The sequence below is a fragment of the Neolamprologus brichardi genome, chromosome 6 (assembly GCF_056152115.1).
Source record: "Neolamprologus brichardi isolate AB-2024 chromosome 6, ASM5615211v1, whole genome shotgun sequence".
Taxonomy (NCBI): Eukaryota; Metazoa; Chordata; class Actinopteri; order Cichliformes; family Cichlidae; genus Neolamprologus; species Neolamprologus brichardi.
This window is the reverse complement of record NC_142109.1, coordinates 26663446-26681350: the sequence shown is the minus strand read 5'-3', so window position 1 is coordinate 26681350 and position 17905 is coordinate 26663446. Positions and strand designations below refer to the sequence as shown.

The window sequence follows — 17905 nt, the reverse complement described above, 5'->3', positions numbered from 1 at the left end:
CTGACAACTAAGGCTACTGATAGACCTCTCAGTCCACAGAGATTTGAACGGTTCTCCTCATGGAAAACTCTGATAAATGGAATGGCGAAGCTCATCAGCATGGCAAGATACAAGTCTAGGCTTTCAAAACAAGTCCCTCAAAATCCACAAACACAGGCAAAATTTAGAGTGATCTGGAGTGTTCAACAGTTAGCATTCACGGAAGAAGTGAAACAATTGGAGAGAGGGAAACAAATTTCCGAAGCAAGTCCTCTGTGGAGGTTGAACCCCTTTATCGATCAGGATGGAGTGCTTAGAGTAGGTGGACGGCTCTCTTCAGCTGACCTTCCATATGATGAAAAACACCCAGTCATACTCCCCAAGAGACACCATGTGACAACTTTGTTAGTGAGACATCATGAACAGGAAGTTGCCCACCAAGGTCGCCACTTAACTGAGGGGGCACTTCGCTCAGCCGGTTTGTGGATAATTGGCGCAAGAAAGACGGCACCGCAGAAAACATTTTTTCAGCGAAAGATTAACAAGTTAACATAGCTGGACTAGCCATCGGACATTTGCACGGTGGGCTGATGACTTATTTATTGATTTATTTTGTAACGGCATGAACAATGAGAGGTGATGGATTGGCCAGATGCTGGCCGATGTGTAAAAATAACTCAGTTGTTTGCAGTGTTGGGAAGGTTACTTTTAAAATGTATTCCATTACAGAATACAGAATACATGCCCCAAAATGTATTCTGTAACGTATTCCGTTACGTTACTCAATGAGAATAACGTATTCTGAATACTTTGGATTACTTAATATATTATCATGCTGTTTACAACTACATGAATGTACTATTGCTGTGATTTATTACTGTTACTGAAGGTCCGCGGCTCCGAACCGTAGTAAAGGGACCTCTGGCTAATACGGTGGGTTCTGTGTCGGGCTCGTAGCCGAAAACTAGCTTTACTTTGTTGTCTGGGTCAACCTTGCTAGCGAGAGACAGAGAGAGGCGTTGAAAGGCTGCTCCAACTGAACTTATTGTTTCGGAGGAAAACACGAACACAGCGTACAGTCGAGTCTTAATAGCTTACTTACAACTGGGCTCGTCAGGCACTCTTCTTGGCTGCAGTGGTTATTATTATATTTACATGCTTCCAGCTCCCGTTTTTGCTCGATGACAGCTCGTACTTTTACTTTTTCTCCCTCCCTCGCTCACAGACACATAACGAGTATGGCAGTCCATTCTCCCTGCAGCACGGACTACACTGCCCATGATGCTACATTCTTTAGAGCTATGCCTGTAGCATTCTGCCTATTAGCTTAGCACAACAACAACAAAAAGGCCTCTCTCACCCAGGAAACATGCAGAGAGAGAGCGTCACCCTGTAACCATGGCAACCGTAACGCTGCCACCTGGAACAACAGAACGTAGCTGTCAAACAAAACCCAAACAGTCCCGCCACAATATGAAACAGGAAAGTACCGCCGTGTAATCCATTTATTTCAGCAAAGTAACTGTATTCTAAATACCACCTTTTTAAACTGTAACTGTAACGGAATACAGTTACTCATATTTTGTATTTTAAATACGTAACGGCGGTACATGTATTCCGTTACTCCCCAACACTGGTTGTTTGGTGGTGGCTATGGCGGAGCTTCCACAGAGGCAACAGGTGGATGAGGGAAGGGGAGGCAGGAGGAGGAGAGACCTGAGGCAGCTGCCGGTCCGACTATCAGGTGAACTGAACTTCAGGTAAGAAGTTATGACCTGCAGTCTATCTGGGTCAGATATAAACCAAGATTAGGTGGAGTTTATTTTCGTTGTGCTGACTTTTTACAGTCAGTTACAATGACTCGTACTACGTGAGCTAGCATGACGGAGTTTCTATACAGCTGTTCGGTTGCTATGATGTTACTGATAGTGAAGTTTATTTTATTCATAAGGTTAGTTAGTAGAGTTGCCAACGGCTCCTTAAAAAATGAAATGGTCTCTCATTCAGAGAAAATATTATGCGTTTGGTATTGAGCTGAGAAGAGACGCAGTTTGTCCCGTACTTTAGCTAGAATGAAAAAAGACACAAAGCTGGAGTCATTCTGTGTGTTTACGCGGCACAGCTGTCTCTTCTTCTCTCATTCTCCCCCTCCCTCCCCTGTTGCTACTTCAATCACGAAACTGATCAATGATCAGTTGATCGGCTTTTCTCTCTTGTTTATTTATCACCCACTTTGCGCCAGAAACAGGAAACTAGCGAATGCCGCGCTAAACAACAGTAGCACGTTTAACCTTGATCAGCTGTTGTTAGAATTTATTTAATATTAATTTCTAGTATCAGCTGATGTTTGCTGGAGCCACAGCTGTAAAAGCTGCTGGTCATGATATCGGTTTGGATATGTGATGAGAGGGAAACATGAGGATGAAACCAGGAGATGTCCTTATTGAATCATCAGAGCTGAACAGGTGATGGAGAAACAGGTTTACCTTTTAGGTGACATGAATGAGTTGAAGGGAAGTTATGAACTGGTTCTGAGAGACAAATAACACCAGGATCCTTTTCTAAGTAGCTGACAGCTGGTAACTGTGCAGGGGCGGGTCTAGCAAAGTGTTGCCAGGGGGCCAGGTAGGGCATTAACAGGGAGAGGGGGGCACAAAGAAATACTTTTCTTTCTTATTCTCATTTAAAATATCTAGCTTTTATTAAATAATTTTTGAAGCTTATGAACAAAGTTTTTATCTGACGTAAAATGTATAGAAATCATACATATACCAACAAGACAGTGTACATCACTGTCACAACAGCATTTGTTTTCATTCAAAGGCTTTATGGCTTTAATACCTGGTGGGCCGGTCTGTAGTGAAAATGCCCAATTTTTTGTCCCAGTCCAGCCCTGCAGGTTAATACTGGCAGTGTCACCATGCCAGCTGACTGTATTTCATCATCAGCCAGTGTTGTTCTTCATACATCAATATTACCAAAGTTTACCATAAGGCAGCATATAAAGTATTTACTTGCTTTCAGGTTTCATTCAAATTCATTCATTCTTTTCATTTGTTTCCCCACTTTTTTCCTGTTTCAAAATCAAACACCAGTTTGTGAGAAGATTATCTTCTTTTTTTAATAGGCATTGGTTTTGCATTGGCTAATTTGGCAATTGTATGTTAAAAATGTTCGTATTTTAATATTCAAAAATGTTTTTGCCCAAAACATATGTGCACTACACGTCAGTAAAAATACTATGCAAATATTGATGTCCTTGACTGCTGAATAAACACTGACTGATTGTATCTCTTGTACTTTATCAACGCAGTATCTAACAACTTTGCACCGTAGTGGTTAAAATCTCATTCTAATAAGAGTTAAAAGCGCATTCAGTTATTAGGTTTATAGGGTTATTGAATTATGGTTAACGGTTGGTAGAATTGTTTTTAACAGTATCTGCCAATTACATCTGCCACCCTTCTCCAAATCTATGCCCCTACCTGGCCCCCCCCAACAAAAATTTTCTAGACACGCCACTGGATGGGTTCAACATTTCTTTTGAGTTCCATGTAACAATCCCTAACTCTGTAATTAAAGAATGCGCCATTTAATCTTGGCTGGTTAAAATGGGGTGGCTGCCGTTCAGGATTTAGCACAAGTCAGCTTATGATCAGAAAGTTTTCTGGTTTGATCCCTGGCTGCTCCAATCTGTGGGCGAAATATCCTTGGACAAGATTGTAATCCCAAGTTGCTTTCTGATGCATCCGTTGGAGTGTGAATGCTTTATAGAGTTTGTGAAACAGTTGTACGTGTGGTCAGATCGTTTTGTATTTGTGTGTGGATTGAAGCATGTGCCTGAAAGCACATCAATCACTGCACATATTTTTCAAATATTAGTTTATTATAAAAAAGAGATGATATATATATATATATATATATATATATATATATATATATATATATATATATATATATAATGCAGTGGGTACTCCACCAGCTAACATGTCAGTTAATTTGACACATAACACCAGTTAGTTCTTCCTTTTGGTGAAAGCTGGGCTCTTCAGTTCAGTATGGTACAGCTCCAAAGATTCTGCAACATCAAACCCTCTGTCTGCTAATGTTACATCACCTGGGCTGAGGCATTCCAGGTAATTTCAACAGTTTTTTGTTTTTAAAGTTTAGATATAAAGAAAAAAAGAAAAGTAACAAATGTCACTCTCTATCTTCACGATGGAAGATTCATTTTCATCTCATAAGTGTTAGCAACAGTTCTAGAAAAGGAGACAGGTTTGTTCCAGTGTGCAGAAATGTTATTATAAATGTTCAAACTACTGCAGTGTAAAATCTAATTAGTTCCCAGAACTCAAAAAACTATGCAAACTCGTTACCTCCAAAAAATTGAGTAAAGTTTACTTAAGATGACTGTTAGGACAACTTATTCATTGCAAGTATGCAGTACTAAGAATAACTTGATGTTCCTGAAGGTGCATTATGAATTGTTTACCCACTGACAAACATTTTGAGTTCTACTAAATTAAAAAACAATTTGTGGTAACCTGATTATGATTTAAAAAGAATGATCAATAACACTTCTTGTAATGGTGTTAAAATCAGCCCAATGTTTATTTTCAAATGCAAAAAGGAAACTAAACTGCCGCCATGGCAACTATGACACGTTTAGAACTTAGACCACTTTGTCCTTTGATCCTTTGATCCTAAAGAATCCTTAAACAGGGGTGAGACACAACCACTTTTAGTCCGTTATTCGCAGCACTTATGTTCGTAGCGTTCAAACATTCGCCAGAGAAATCTTTTAAAACATTTGGATCCTTTTGAGAGTGACAGTTTACAGATTCAAACATGTCTCAGAGGAAAAAAAATAAAGAAATCCTTGAAGAGAACGAACACCTGAAAATAAACCAGAGAGACTTGCAGTGCCAACTCCAAGAAATGGAGGAGAAAAACAGAGCACTGCAGGTAAAGCTTGATGGAAGACCGCACACAAAGGAAGACTTTCTTCAAGAAAAAAGGCTACAGGAGATAAAACAGAAGGAAATGGATTTCAAGCTTCAGGACATGGAGAAACACAACAAAGGCTTGCAAATCAAGCTTAATGAAGCTCTCCAAAAAAATAAAGAGCTCCTCCATGAAAAAGATCAACAGGACATAAAGCAGAACAAACTCCAAGGCACGGAGGAAAAATACAAAGCGCTTCAGGTAAAGCTTGATAAAACACTGAACAAAAATAAGGAGTTGCTTCAAGAACAAAAGCAACAAGAAATTAAACAGAAACAAATGGACTTCAAGCTTGAAGACATGCAGGAAAAATACACAGCACAGAAAATAAAGCTTGATAAAGCTCTGCAGAGAAATAAAGATTTCCTTCAAGAGAAAGAACAGCAAGACATGAAACAGAAACATCTGGATTGCAAGCTTCAGAACATCGAGAAACACAACGAAGGCTTGCAAGTAATGCTTGATGAAGCTCTGCAAAAGAATAAAGAAATCCTTGAAGAGAAGGAAAATCTGGACATTAACCAGAGAGACATGCAGTGCCAACTCCAAGAAATGGAGGAGAAAAACAGAGCACTGCAGGTAAAGCTTGATGAAAGACCGCACACAAAGGAAGACTTTCTTCAAGAAAAAAGGCTACAGGAGATAAAACAGAAGGAAATGGATTTCAAGCTTCAGGACATGGAGAAACACAAAAAAGGCTTGCAAATCAAGCTTAATGAAGCTCTCCAAAAAATTAAAGAGCTCCTCCATGAAAAAGATCAACAGGACATGAAGCAGTGCAAACTCCAAGGCACGGAGGAAAAATACAAAGCGCTTCAGGTAAAGCTTGATAAAACACTGAACAAAAATAAGGAGTTGCTTCAAGAACAAAAGCAACAAGAAATTAAACAGAAACAAATGGACTGCAAGCTTGAAGACGTGCAGGAAAAATACACAGCGCAGAAAATAAAGCTTGATAAAGCTCTGCAGAGAAATAAAGATTTCCTTCAAGAGAAAGAACAGCAAGACATGAAACAGAAACATCTGGATTGCAAGCTTCAGAACATCGAGAAACACAACAAAGGCTTGCAAGTAATGCTTGATGAAGCTCTGCAAAAGAATAAAGAAATCCTTGAAGAGAAAGACAAACTGGACATTAACCAGAGAGACATGCAAGGTGTGCAGGAACAATACGGAGCGCTGCAGGCAAAGCTTGATGAAACACTGCACAAATATCAAGAGCTGCTTCAAGACCAAGAACAACAGGAGATAAAGCAGAAAGAAGACAAAGAAATTCTTCAGGACTTTGAGAGGAAAAACCAAAATCTGCAAGAACTTTATAACAAACTGAACTACAAAACAACTGAACTGGAAGGGGAAAAGGAAAAACTGCAAAACCAATGCTCAGAGATGCAGAGTAAGCTCAATGCAATGTTGAGGAAAAACACAAGTTATACACAGCTGCACGAGGCAAAGCTAACGCAGGAGGCAACATCTAAAGAAATGAAAGAAAGGCTTGAAGACAAACAAGCCAAATTAGAAGAAGTGGAGAAAACATGCAAGAAACTTGAGCAGGAGAATGCAGAGACAATCGATCAGCTGAGAACCCTCATCCTAGAGAAAAAAGTGCTTGTGGAAAAGCTTGTGGAAAAGAAGAAAAAACGCTTCCGCTTCTTCTGGAGGAGGAACACTCCTGCTTTTTCTTCTTTTTCTACTTTTTCTACTGCTGATGTCACCTCGTCTTCCTCCACCTCTGTTCCATCTTAATTTACACCTCTCCTCTCCCTTTCTCTCCTGACACCTCTCCCTCACCAATCTCCCTTTAACTCCTAACACATTTCCCATCCCCCCCCTCTCTCTCTTTTCACCCTCACCCCCCAACCAGTCCCGACAGTTGACTGCCCCCTCTAGAGCCTGGTTCTGTCATAGGTTTCTTCCTTCATTGGGAGTTTTTCCTATCCACTGTCGTACCTAGTGCTTGCTCAGAGGGGATTGTTGGGGTTTTCTCTCCTCTATCTCTTTCCTTCTTTCTATCCCTTTCCTTTCCCTTCTTCTTTACAACCCCCCCCCCCCCCCCCCCCACACACACACACACACACACACTCACACACTTTCTATTTCCAAAATTAATAATAAACACAATTGGCAAAATTTTAAAAAGTCAGATCAGTGTCTTCATTCAAGAATGAATTGTCTTTGTCACGGGGTCATGTGTATTTTGTGTTTTCCTCGGGCTGGTGATCCTTCCAGTCGTTGAGCCCAGGAGTCCAGATTTTTAGTGTTTTAATCACATTTAGTGTTACACTTTAGACAATAGGATATCCACAATTTAGGATTCAGGCATTTGTTCTTTTCAATATTGTAACCATTCTATGATTGCAGGTGTTTAGAGTTAATTTGTTGATTCAGATGATTAGGTTAATAGCTCATTTAGAGAACCTTTTCATAATATGCTAAATTTTTGAGATAGGAATTTTGGGTTTTCATAAGCTGTATGCCAAAATCATCAATATTAAAACAATGAAAGGCTTGAACTACTTCAGTTGTGTGTAATGAATCTAAAATATATGAAAGTCTAATGTTTATCAGTACATTACAGAAAATAATGAACTTTATCACAATATGCAAATTGTTTTGAGAAGAACCTGTACACTTTGACACACATTGGAACTGTTAGCTAAAGGAAGAGTTACTAAATTTTACAGGAAAAAATATCATTAATATATCCCAACTTCATGGAACAAAGATATAAGAAAGTGAGGACAGGGCAGAGGTATTTGCATGATCAGCAAGAGCCATTTCATAAACTGGAATTCAAGGCTCACGTGTAAATTATCGTATCGTAAACCAGAAGCACTCCACCACAGTAGTTCACTCTCTGGGCAGTATTTACTTTTAAGTGAAAAGCATTATATTCTGTTTATATTCATTGTGCTTTCTTTGTTCTTTTTAATCATACTAGAAGTTTGTAGTGCAGTAAAAATCTGATCAAGGTAGCCGGACAGGTTTTCAGTTACACAAGCATTACACAGTATTTATTTGTAAATAACCGGACACGAAAAACTAGAGATAAAAAATGTGATATAATATTATACTGCGGTGTATTTCGAACAAACTAGGCAGCTTATTGTCTTTCTCTTGATGATACTTTCTTTTTTATTTATTTATTTTTTTTTATGGCTCAAACTATTTGTTATGAAGGCAAAACAAACAAATTGATGCTGTATAAATTGATTCAGGATTATTTACTTGGAGTCCAGAAATCATAGCTGTCTCATCAGATCCAGTTGTGACATTAGCTATAGTTTCCGCGGAGGGTACTTGGTTCTGTATGACAGCACAGCTTTTAGGTTGAATTCAAGTGCTTGAGTACAGCCTGATAATTAGAGGCCTGCAAACTGTTTGCTGATGAACTTTTGTCTGTAAAAGTACAGACAGCTTTAGAAGACACAGGACACGAGATGGGTTCAGTGGCGTGTCCAGCGGGGTGGCCTGGGGGGGCACAGGCCACCCCCCCAACCAGACTGGTCACCCCAGGTGCCACCCCGAAGCTAAAACACTAAAATTTAATGAAATATCAAATGTACGATTATGGTTTCACAGTGAACCTCAGATATCCGAGGGTATGTGAATGCAGCACCGGCTTCTGCACTACGAGCATCATGTTAGCAAAGGTAGGAGAGCCAAGCACGAAAGACAGCACCGCAGAAAACATTTTTTCAGCGAAAGATTAACAAGTTAACATAGCTGGACTAGACATTTGCAGGTGGGCTGATGACTTATTTATTTATTTATTTTGTAACGGCATGAACAATGAGAGGTGGTGGATTGGCCAGATGCTGGCCGATGTGTAAAAATAACTCAGTTGTTTGGTGGTGGCTATGGCGGAGCTTCCACAGAGGCAACAGGTGGATGAGGGAAAGGGAGGCAGGAGGAGGAGAGACCCGAGGCAGCCGCCGGTCCGACTATCAGGTGAACTGAACTTCAGGTAAGAAGTAATGACCTGCAGTCTGTCTGGGTCAGATATAAACCAAGTTTAGGTGGAGTTTATTTTCGTTGTGCTGACTTATTACAGTCAGTTACAATAACTCGTACTGCGTGAGCTAGCATGAGGGAGTTTCTATACAGCTGTTCGGTTGCTATGATGTTACTGATAGTGAAGTTTATTTTATTCATAAGGTTAGTTAGTAGAGTTGCCAACGGCTCCTTAAAAAATGGAATGGTCCCTCATTCAGAGAAAATATTGTGCGTTTGGTATTAAGCTGAGAAGAGACGCAGTTTGTCCTGTACTTTAGCTAGAATGAAAAAGGACACAAAGCTGGAGTTATTCAGCTTTATTTATCGCCCACTTTGCGCCAGAAACAGGAAACTAGCGAATGTCGCGCTAAACAACAGTAGCACGTTTAAGCTTGATCAGCTGTTGTTAGAATTTATTTAATATTAATTTCTAGTATCAGCTGATGTTTGCTGGAGCCACAGCTGTAAAAGCTGCTGGTCATGATATCGGTTTGGATATGTGGTGAGAGGGAAACATGAGGATGAAACCAGGAGATGTCCTTATTGAATCATCAGAGCTGAACAGGTGATGGAGAAACAGGTTTACCTTTTAGGTGACATGAATGAGTTGAAGGGAAGTTATGAACTGGTTCTGAGAGACAAATAACACCAGGATCCTTTTCTAAGTAGCTGACAGCTGGTAACTGTGCAGGGGCGGGTCTAGCAAAGTGTTGCCAGGGGGCCAGGTAGGGCATCAACAGGGAGAGGGGGGCACAAAGAAATACTTTTCTTTCTTATTCTCATTTAAAATATCGAGCTTTTATTAAATAATTATCTGAAGTTTTTATCTGACGTAAAATGTATAGAAATCATACATATACCAACAAGACAGTGTACATCACTGTCACAACAGCATTTGTTTTTGATGCTTTATGGCTTTAATACCTGGTGGGCCGGTCTGTAGTGAAAATGCCCAATTTTTTGTCCCAGTCCAGCCCTGCAGGTTAATACTGGCAGTGTCACCATGCCAGCTGACTGTATTTCATCATCAGCCAGTGTTGTTCTTCATACATCAATATTACCAAAGTTTACCATAAGGCAGCATATAAAGTATTTACTTGCTTTCAGGTTTCATTCAAATTCATTCATTCTTTTCATTTGTTTCCCCACTTTTTTCCTGTTTCAAAATCAAACACCAGTTTGTGAGAAGATTATCTTCTTTTTTTAATAGGCATTGGTTTTGCATTGGCTAATTTGGCAATTGTATGTTAAAAATGTTCGTATTTTAATATTCAAAAATGTTTTTGCCCAAAACATATGTGCACTACACGTCAGTAAAAATACTATGCAAATATTGATGTCCTTGACTGCTGAATAAACACTGACTGATTGTATCTCTTGTACTTTATCAACGCAGTATCTAACAACTTTGCACCGTAGTGGTTAAAATCTCATTCTAATAAGAGTTAAAAGCGCATTCAGTTATTAGGTTTATAGGGTTATTGAATTATGGTTAACGGTTGGTAGAATTGTTTTTAACAGTATCTGCCAATTACATCTGCCACCCTTCTCCAAATCTATGCCCCTACCTGGCCCCCCCCAACAAAAATTTTCTAGACACGCCACTGGATGGGTTCAACATTTCTTTTGAGTTCCATGTAACAATCCCTAACTCTGTAATTAAAGAATGTGCCATTTAATCTTGGCTGGTTAAAATGGGGTGGCTGCCGTTCAGGATTTAGCACAAGTCAGCTTATGATCAGAAAGTTTTCTGGTTTGATCCCTGGCTGCTCCAATCTGTGGGCGAAATATCCTTGGACAAGATTGTAATCCCAAGTTGCTTTCTGATGCATCCGTTGGAGTGTGAATGCTTTATAGAGTTTGTGAAACAGTTGTACGTGTGGTCAGATCGTTTTGTATTTGTGTGTGGATTGAAGCATGTGCCTGAAAGCACATCAATCACTGCACATATTTTTCAAATATTAGTTTATTATAAAAAAGAGATGATATATATATATATATATATATATATATATATATATATATATATATATATATATATATATATATATATATATAATGCAGTGGGTACTCCACCAGCTAACATGTCAGTTAATTTGACACATAACACCAGTTAGTTCTTCCTTTTGGTGAAAGCTGGGCTCTTCAGTTCAGTATGGTACAGCTCCAAAGATTCTGCAACATCAAACCCTCTGTCTGCTAATGTTACATCACCTGGGCTGAGGCATTCCAGGTAATTTCAACAGTTTTTTGTTTTTAAAGTTTAGATATAAAGAAAAAAAGAAAAGTAACAAATGTCACTCTCTATCTTCACGATGGAAGATTCATTTTCATCTCATAAGTGTTAGCAACAGTTCTAGAAAAGGAGACAGGTTTGTTCCAGTGTGCAGAAATGTTATTATAAATGTTCAAACTACTGCAGTGTAAAATCTAATTAGTTCCCAGAACTCAAAAAACTATGCAAACTCGTTACCTCCAAAAAATTGAGTAAAGTTTACTTAAGATGACTGTTAGGACAACTTATTCATTGCAAGTATGCAGTACTAAGAATAACTTGATGTTCCTGAAGGTGCATTATGAATTGTTTACCCACTGACAAACATTTTGAGTTCTACTAAATTAAAAAACAATTTGTGGTAACCTGATTATGATTTAAAAAGAATGATCAATAACACTTCTTGTAATGGTGTTAAAATCAGCCCAATGTTTATTTTCAAATGCAAAAAGGAAACTAAACTGCCGCCATGGCAACTATGACACGTTTAGAACTTAGACCACTTTGTCCTTTGATCCTTTGATCCTAAAGAATCCTTAAACAGGGGTGAGACACAACCACTTTTAGTCCGTTATTCGCAGCACTTATGTTCGTAGCGTTCAAACATTCGCCAGAGAAATCTTTTAAAACATTTGGATCCTTTTGAGAGTGACAGTTTACAGATTCAAACATGTCTCAGAGGAAAAAAAATAAAGAAATCCTTGAAGAGAACGAACACCTGAAAATAAACCAGAGAGACTTGCAGTGCCAACTCCAAGAAATGGAGGAGAAAAACAGAGCACTGCAGGTAAAGCTTGATGAAAGACCACACACAAAGGAAGACTTTCTTCAAGAAAAAAGGCTACAGGAGATAAAACAGAAGGAAATGGATTTCAAGCTTCAGGACATGGAGAAACACAACAAAGGCTTGCAAATCAAGCTTAATGAAGCTCTCCAAAAAAATAAAGAGCTCCTCCATGAAAAAGATCAACAGGACATAAAGCAGAACAAACTCCAAGGCACGGAGGAAAAATACAAAGCGCTTCAGGTAAAGCTTGATAAAACACTGAACAAAAATAAGGAGTTGCTTCAAGAACAAAAGCAACAAGAAATTAAACAGAAACAAATGGACTTCAAGCTTGAAGACATGCAGGAAAAATACACAGCACAGAAAATAAAGCTTGATAAAGCTCTGCAGAGAAATAAAGATTTCCTTCAAGAGAAAGAACAGCAAGACATGAAACAGAAACATCTGGATTGCAAGCTTCAGAACATCGAGAAACACAACGAAGGCTTGCAAGTAATGCTTGATGAAGCTCTGCAAAAGAATAAAGAAATCCTTGAAGAGAAGGAAAATCTGGACATTAACCAGAGAGACATGCAGTGCCAACTCCAAGAAATGGAGGAGAAAAACAGAGCACTGCAGGTAAAGCTTGATGAAAGACCGCACACAAAGGAAGACTTTCTTCAAGAAAAAAGGCTACAGGAGATAAAACAGAAGGAAATGGATTTCAAGCTTCAGGACATGGAGAAACACAAAAAAGGCTTGCAAATCAAGCTTAATGAAGCTCTCCAAAAAATTAAAGAGCTCCTCCATGAAAAAGATCAACAGGACATGAAGCAGTGCAAACTCCAAGGCACGGAGGAAAAATACAAAGCGCTTCAGGTAAAGCTTGATAAAACACTGAACAAAAATAAGGAGTTGCTTCAAGAACAAAAGCAACAAGAAATTAAACAGAAACAAATGGACTGCAAGCTTGAAGACGTGCAGGAAAAATACACAGCGCAGAAAATAAAGCTTGATAAAGCTCTGCAGAGAAATAAAGATTTCCTTCAAGAGAAAGAACAGCAAGACATGAAACAGAAACATCTGGATTGCAAGCTTCAGAACATCGAGAAACACAACAAAGGCTTGCAAGTAATGCTTGATGAAGCTCTGCAAAAGAATAAAGAAATCCTTGAAGAGAAAGACAAACTGGACATTAACCAGAGAGACATGCAAGGTGTGCAGGAACAATACGGAGCGCTGCAGGCAAAGCTTGATGAAACACTGCACAAATATCAAGAGCTGCTTCAAGACCAAGAACAACAGGAGATAAAGCAGAAAGAAGACAAAGAAATTCTTCAGGACTTTGAGAGGAAAAACCAAAATCTGCAAGAACTTTATAACAAACTGAACTACAAAACAACTGAACTGGAAGGGGAAAAGGAAAAACTGCAAAACCAATGCTCAGAGATGCAGAGTAAGCTCAATGCAATGTTGAGGAAAAACACAAGTTATACACAGCTGCACGAGGCAAAGCTAACGCAGGAGGCAACATCTAAAGAAATGAAAGAAAGGCTTGAAGACAAACAAGCCAAATTAGAAGAAGTGGAGAAAACATGCAAGAAACTTGAGCAGGAGAATGCAGAGACAATCGATCAGCTGAGAACCCTCATCCTAGAGAAAAAAGTGCTTGTGGAAAAGCTTGTGGAAAAGAAGAAAAAACGCTTCCGCTTCTTCTGGAGGAGGAACACTCCTGCTTTTTCTTCTTTTTCTACTTTTTCTACTGCTGATGTCACCTCGTCTTCCTCCACCTCTGTTCCATCTTAATTTACACCTCTCCTCTCCCTTTCTCTCCTGACACCTCTCCCTCACCAATCTCCCTTTAACTCCTAACACATTTCCCATCCCCCCCCTCTCTCTCTTTTCACCCTCACCCCCCAACCAGTCCCGACAGTTGACTGCCCCCTCTAGAGCCTGGTTCTGTCATAGGTTTCTTCCTTTATTGGGAGTTTTTCCTATCCACTGTCGTACCTAGTGCTTGCTCAGAGGGGATTGTTGGGGTTTTCTCTCCTCTATCTCTTTCCTTCTTTCTATCCCTTTCCTTTCCCTTCTTCTTTACAACCCCCCCCCCCCCCCCACACACACACACACTCACACACTTTCTATTTCCAAAATTAATAATAAACACAATTGGCAAAATTTTAAAAAGTCAGATCAGTGTCTTCATTCAAGAATGAATTGTCTTTGTCACGGGGTCATGTGTATTTTGTGTTTTCCTCGGGCTGGTGATCCTTCCAGTCGTTGAGCCCAGGAGTCCAGATTTTTAGTGTTTTAATCACATTTAGTGTTACACTTTAGACAATAGGATATCCACAATTTAGGATTCAGGCATTTGTTCTTTTCAATATTGTAACCATTCTATGATTGCAGGTGTTTAGAGTTAATTTGCTGATTCAGATGATTAGGTTAATAGCTCATTTAGAGAACCTTTTCATAATATGCTAAATTTTTGAGATAGGAATTTTGGGTTTTCATAAGCTGTATGCCAAAATCATCAATATTAAAACAATGAAAGGCTTGAACTACTTCAGTTGTGTGTAATGAATCTAAAATATATGAAAGTCTAATGTTTATCAGTACATTACAGAAAATAATGAACTTTATCACAATATGCAAATTGTTTTGAGAAAAACCTGTACACTTTGACACACATTGGAACTGTTAGCTAAAGGAAGAGTTACTAAATTTTACAGGAAAAAATATCATTAATATATCCCAACTTCATGGAACAAAGATATAAGAAAGTGAGGACAGGGCAGAGGTATTTGCATGATCAGCAAGAGCCATTTCATAAACTGGAATTCAAGGCTCACGTGTAAATTATCGTATCGTAAACCAGAAGCACTCCACCACAGTAGTTCACTCTCTGGGCAGTATTTACTTTTAAGTGAAAAGCATTATATTCTGTTTATATTCATTGTGCTTTCTTTGTTCTTTTTAATCATACTAGAAGTTTGTAGTGCAGTAAAAATCTGATCAAGGTAGCCGGACAGGTTTTCAGTTACACAAGCATTACACAGTATTTATTTGTAAATAACCGGACACGAAAAACTAGAGATAAAAAATGTGATATAATATTATACTGCGGTGTATTTCGAACAAACTAGGCAGCTTATTGTCTTTCTCTTGATGATACTTTCTTTTTTATTTATTTTTTTTTTTTTATGGCTCAAACTATTTGTTATGAAAGCAAAACAAACAAATTGATGCTGTATAAATTGATTCAGGATTATTTACTTGGAGTCCAGAAATCATAGCTGTCTCATCAGATCCAGTTGTGACATTAGCTATAGTTTCCGCGGAGGGTACTTGGTTCTGTATGACAGCACAGCTTTTAGGTTGAATTCAAGTGCTTGAGTACAGCCTGATAATTAGAGGCCTGCAAACTGTTTGCTGATGAACTTTTGTCTGTAAAAGTACAGACAGCTTTAGAAGACACAGGACACGAGATGGGTTCAGTGGCGTGTCCAGCGGGGTGGCCTGGGGGGGCACAGGCCACCCCCCCAACCAGACTGGTCACCCCAGGTGCCACCCCGAAGCTAAAACACTAAAATTTAATGAAATATCAAATGTACGATTATGGTTTCACAGTGAACCTCAGATATCCGAGGGTATGTGAATGCAGCACCGGCTTCTGCACTACGAGCATCATGTTAGCAAAGGTAGGAGAGCCAAGCACAAAAGACAGCACCGCAGAAAACATTTTTTCAGCGAAAGATTAACAAGTTAACATAGCTGGACTAGACATTTGCAGGTGGGCTGATGACTTATTTATTTATTTATTTTGTAACGGCATGAACAATGAGAGGTGGTGGATTGGCCAGATGCTGGCCGATGTGTAAAAATAACTCAGTTGTTTGGTGGTGGCTATGGCGGAGCTTCCACAGAGGCAACAGGTGGATGAGGGAAGGGGAGGCAGGAGGAGGAGAGACCCGAGGCAGCCGCCGGTCCGACTATCAGGTGAACTGAACTTCAGGTAAGAAGTAATGACCTGCAGTCTGTCTGGGTCAGATATAAACCAAGTTTAGGTGGAGTTTATTTTCGTTGTGCTGACTTATTACAGTCAGTTACAATAACTCGTACTGCGTGAGCTAGCATGAGGGAGTTTCTATACAGCTGTTCGGTTGCTATGATGTTACTGATAGTGAAGTTTATTTTATTCATAAGGTTAGTTAGTAGAGTTGCCAACGGCTCCTTAAAAAATGGAATGGTCCCTCATTCAGAGAAAATATTATGCGTTTGGTATTAAGCTGAGAAGAGACGCAGTTTGTCCTGTACTTTAGCTAGAATGAAAAAGGACACAAAGCTGGAGTTATTCAGCTTTATTTATCGCCCACTTTGCGCCAGAAACAGGAAACTAGCGAATGTCGCGCTAAACAACAGTAGCACGTTTAAGCTTGATCAGCTGTTGTTAGAATTTATTTAATATTAATTTCTAGTATCAGCTGATGTTTGCTGGAGCCACAGCTGTAAAAGCTGCTGGTCATGATATCGGTTTGGATATGTGGTGAGAGGGAAACATGAGGATGAAACCAGGAGATGTCCTTATTGAATCATCAGAGCTGAACAGGTGATGGAGAAACAGGTTTACCTTTTAGGTGACATGAATGAGTTGAAGGGAAGTTATGAACTGGTTCTGAGAGACAAATAACACCAGGATCCTTTTCTAAGTAGCTGACAGCTGGTAACTGTGCAGGGGCGGGTCTAGCAAAGTGTTGCCAGGGGGCCAGGTAGGGCATCAACAGGGAGAGGGGGGCACAAAGAAATACTTTTCTTTCTTATTCTCATTTAAAATATCGAGCTTTTATTAAATAATTATCTGAAGTTTTTATCTGACGTAAAATGTATAGAAATCATACATATACCAACAAGACAGTGTACATCACTGTCACAACAGCATTTGTTTTTGATGCTTTATGGCTTTAATACCTGGTGGGCCGGTCTGTAGTGAAAATGCCCAATTTTTTGTCTCAGTCCAGCCCTGCAGGTTAATACTGGCAGTGTCACCATGCCAGCTGACTGTATTTCATCATCAGCCAGTGTTGTTCTTCATACATCAATATTACCAAAGTTTACCATAAGGCAGCATATAAAGTATTTACTTGCTTTCAGGTTTCATTCAAATTCATTCATTCTTTTCATTTGTTTCCCCACTTTTTTCCTGTTTCAAAATCAAACACCAGTTTGTGAGAAGATTATCTTCTTTTTTTAATAGGCATTGGTTTTGCATTGGCTAATTTGGCAATTGTATGTTAAAAATGTTCGTATTTTAATATTCAAAAATGTTTTTGCCCAAAACATATGTGCACTACACGTCAGTAAAAATACTATGCAAATATTGATGTCCTTGACTGCTGAATAAACACTGACTGATTGTATCTCTTGTACTTTATCAACGCAGTATCTAACAACTTTGCACCGTAGTGGTTAAAATCTCATTCTAATAAGAGTTAAAAGCGCATTCAGTTATTAGGTTTATAGGGTTATTGAATTATGGTTAACGGTTGGTAGAATTGTTTTTAACAGTATCTGCCAATTACATCTGCCACCCTTCTCCAAATCTATGCCCCTACCTGGCCCCCCCCAACAAAAATTTTCTAGACACGCCACTGGATGGGTTCAACATTTCTTTTGAGTTCCATGTAACAATCCCTAACTCTGTAATTAAAGAATGCGCCATTTAATCTTGGCTGGTTAAAATGGGGTGGCTGCCGTTCAGGATTTAGCACAAGTCAGCTTATGATCAGAAAGTTTTCTGGTTTGATCCCTGGCTGCTCCAATCTGTGGGCGAAATATCCTTGGACAAGATTGTAATCCCAAGTTGCTTTCTGATGCATCCGTTGGAG

General features: G+C 39.2%; 2 protein-coding genes across 2 annotated transcripts; both read left to right on the top strand.

The window, feature by feature from the left end:
• The first annotated feature begins 4619 nt into the window (after nt 1-4619).
• On the top strand, nt 4620-7026 carry LOC148102566 (uncharacterized). Its single transcript, XM_087842586.1, has one exon. It carries the CDS (start codon nt 4828-4830, stop codon nt 6727-6729), a length of 1902 nt encoding a protein of 633 aa, XP_087698712.1. The 5' UTR covers nt 4620-4827; the 3' UTR covers nt 6730-7026.
• Nucleotides 7027-11716: 4690 nt separating this feature from the next.
• Nucleotides 11717-14186, top strand: LOC148102565 (uncharacterized). Its single transcript, XM_087842585.1, has one exon. The coding sequence runs from the start codon at nt 11925-11927 to the stop codon at nt 13824-13826; it is 1902 nt and encodes a 633-aa protein (XP_087698711.1). The 5' UTR covers nt 11717-11924; the 3' UTR covers nt 13827-14186.
• Nucleotides 14187-17905: the final 3719 nt, after the last annotated feature.

Excerpts from the sequence above, each read along its gene's own strand:
- LOC148102566 (XM_087842586.1), top strand. The coding sequence starts at position 4,828 with ATGTCTCAGAGGAAAAAAAATAAAGAAATCCTTGAAGAGAACGAACAC.
- LOC148102565 (XM_087842585.1), top strand. The coding sequence starts at position 11,925 with ATGTCTCAGAGGAAAAAAAATAAAGAAATCCTTGAAGAGAACGAACAC.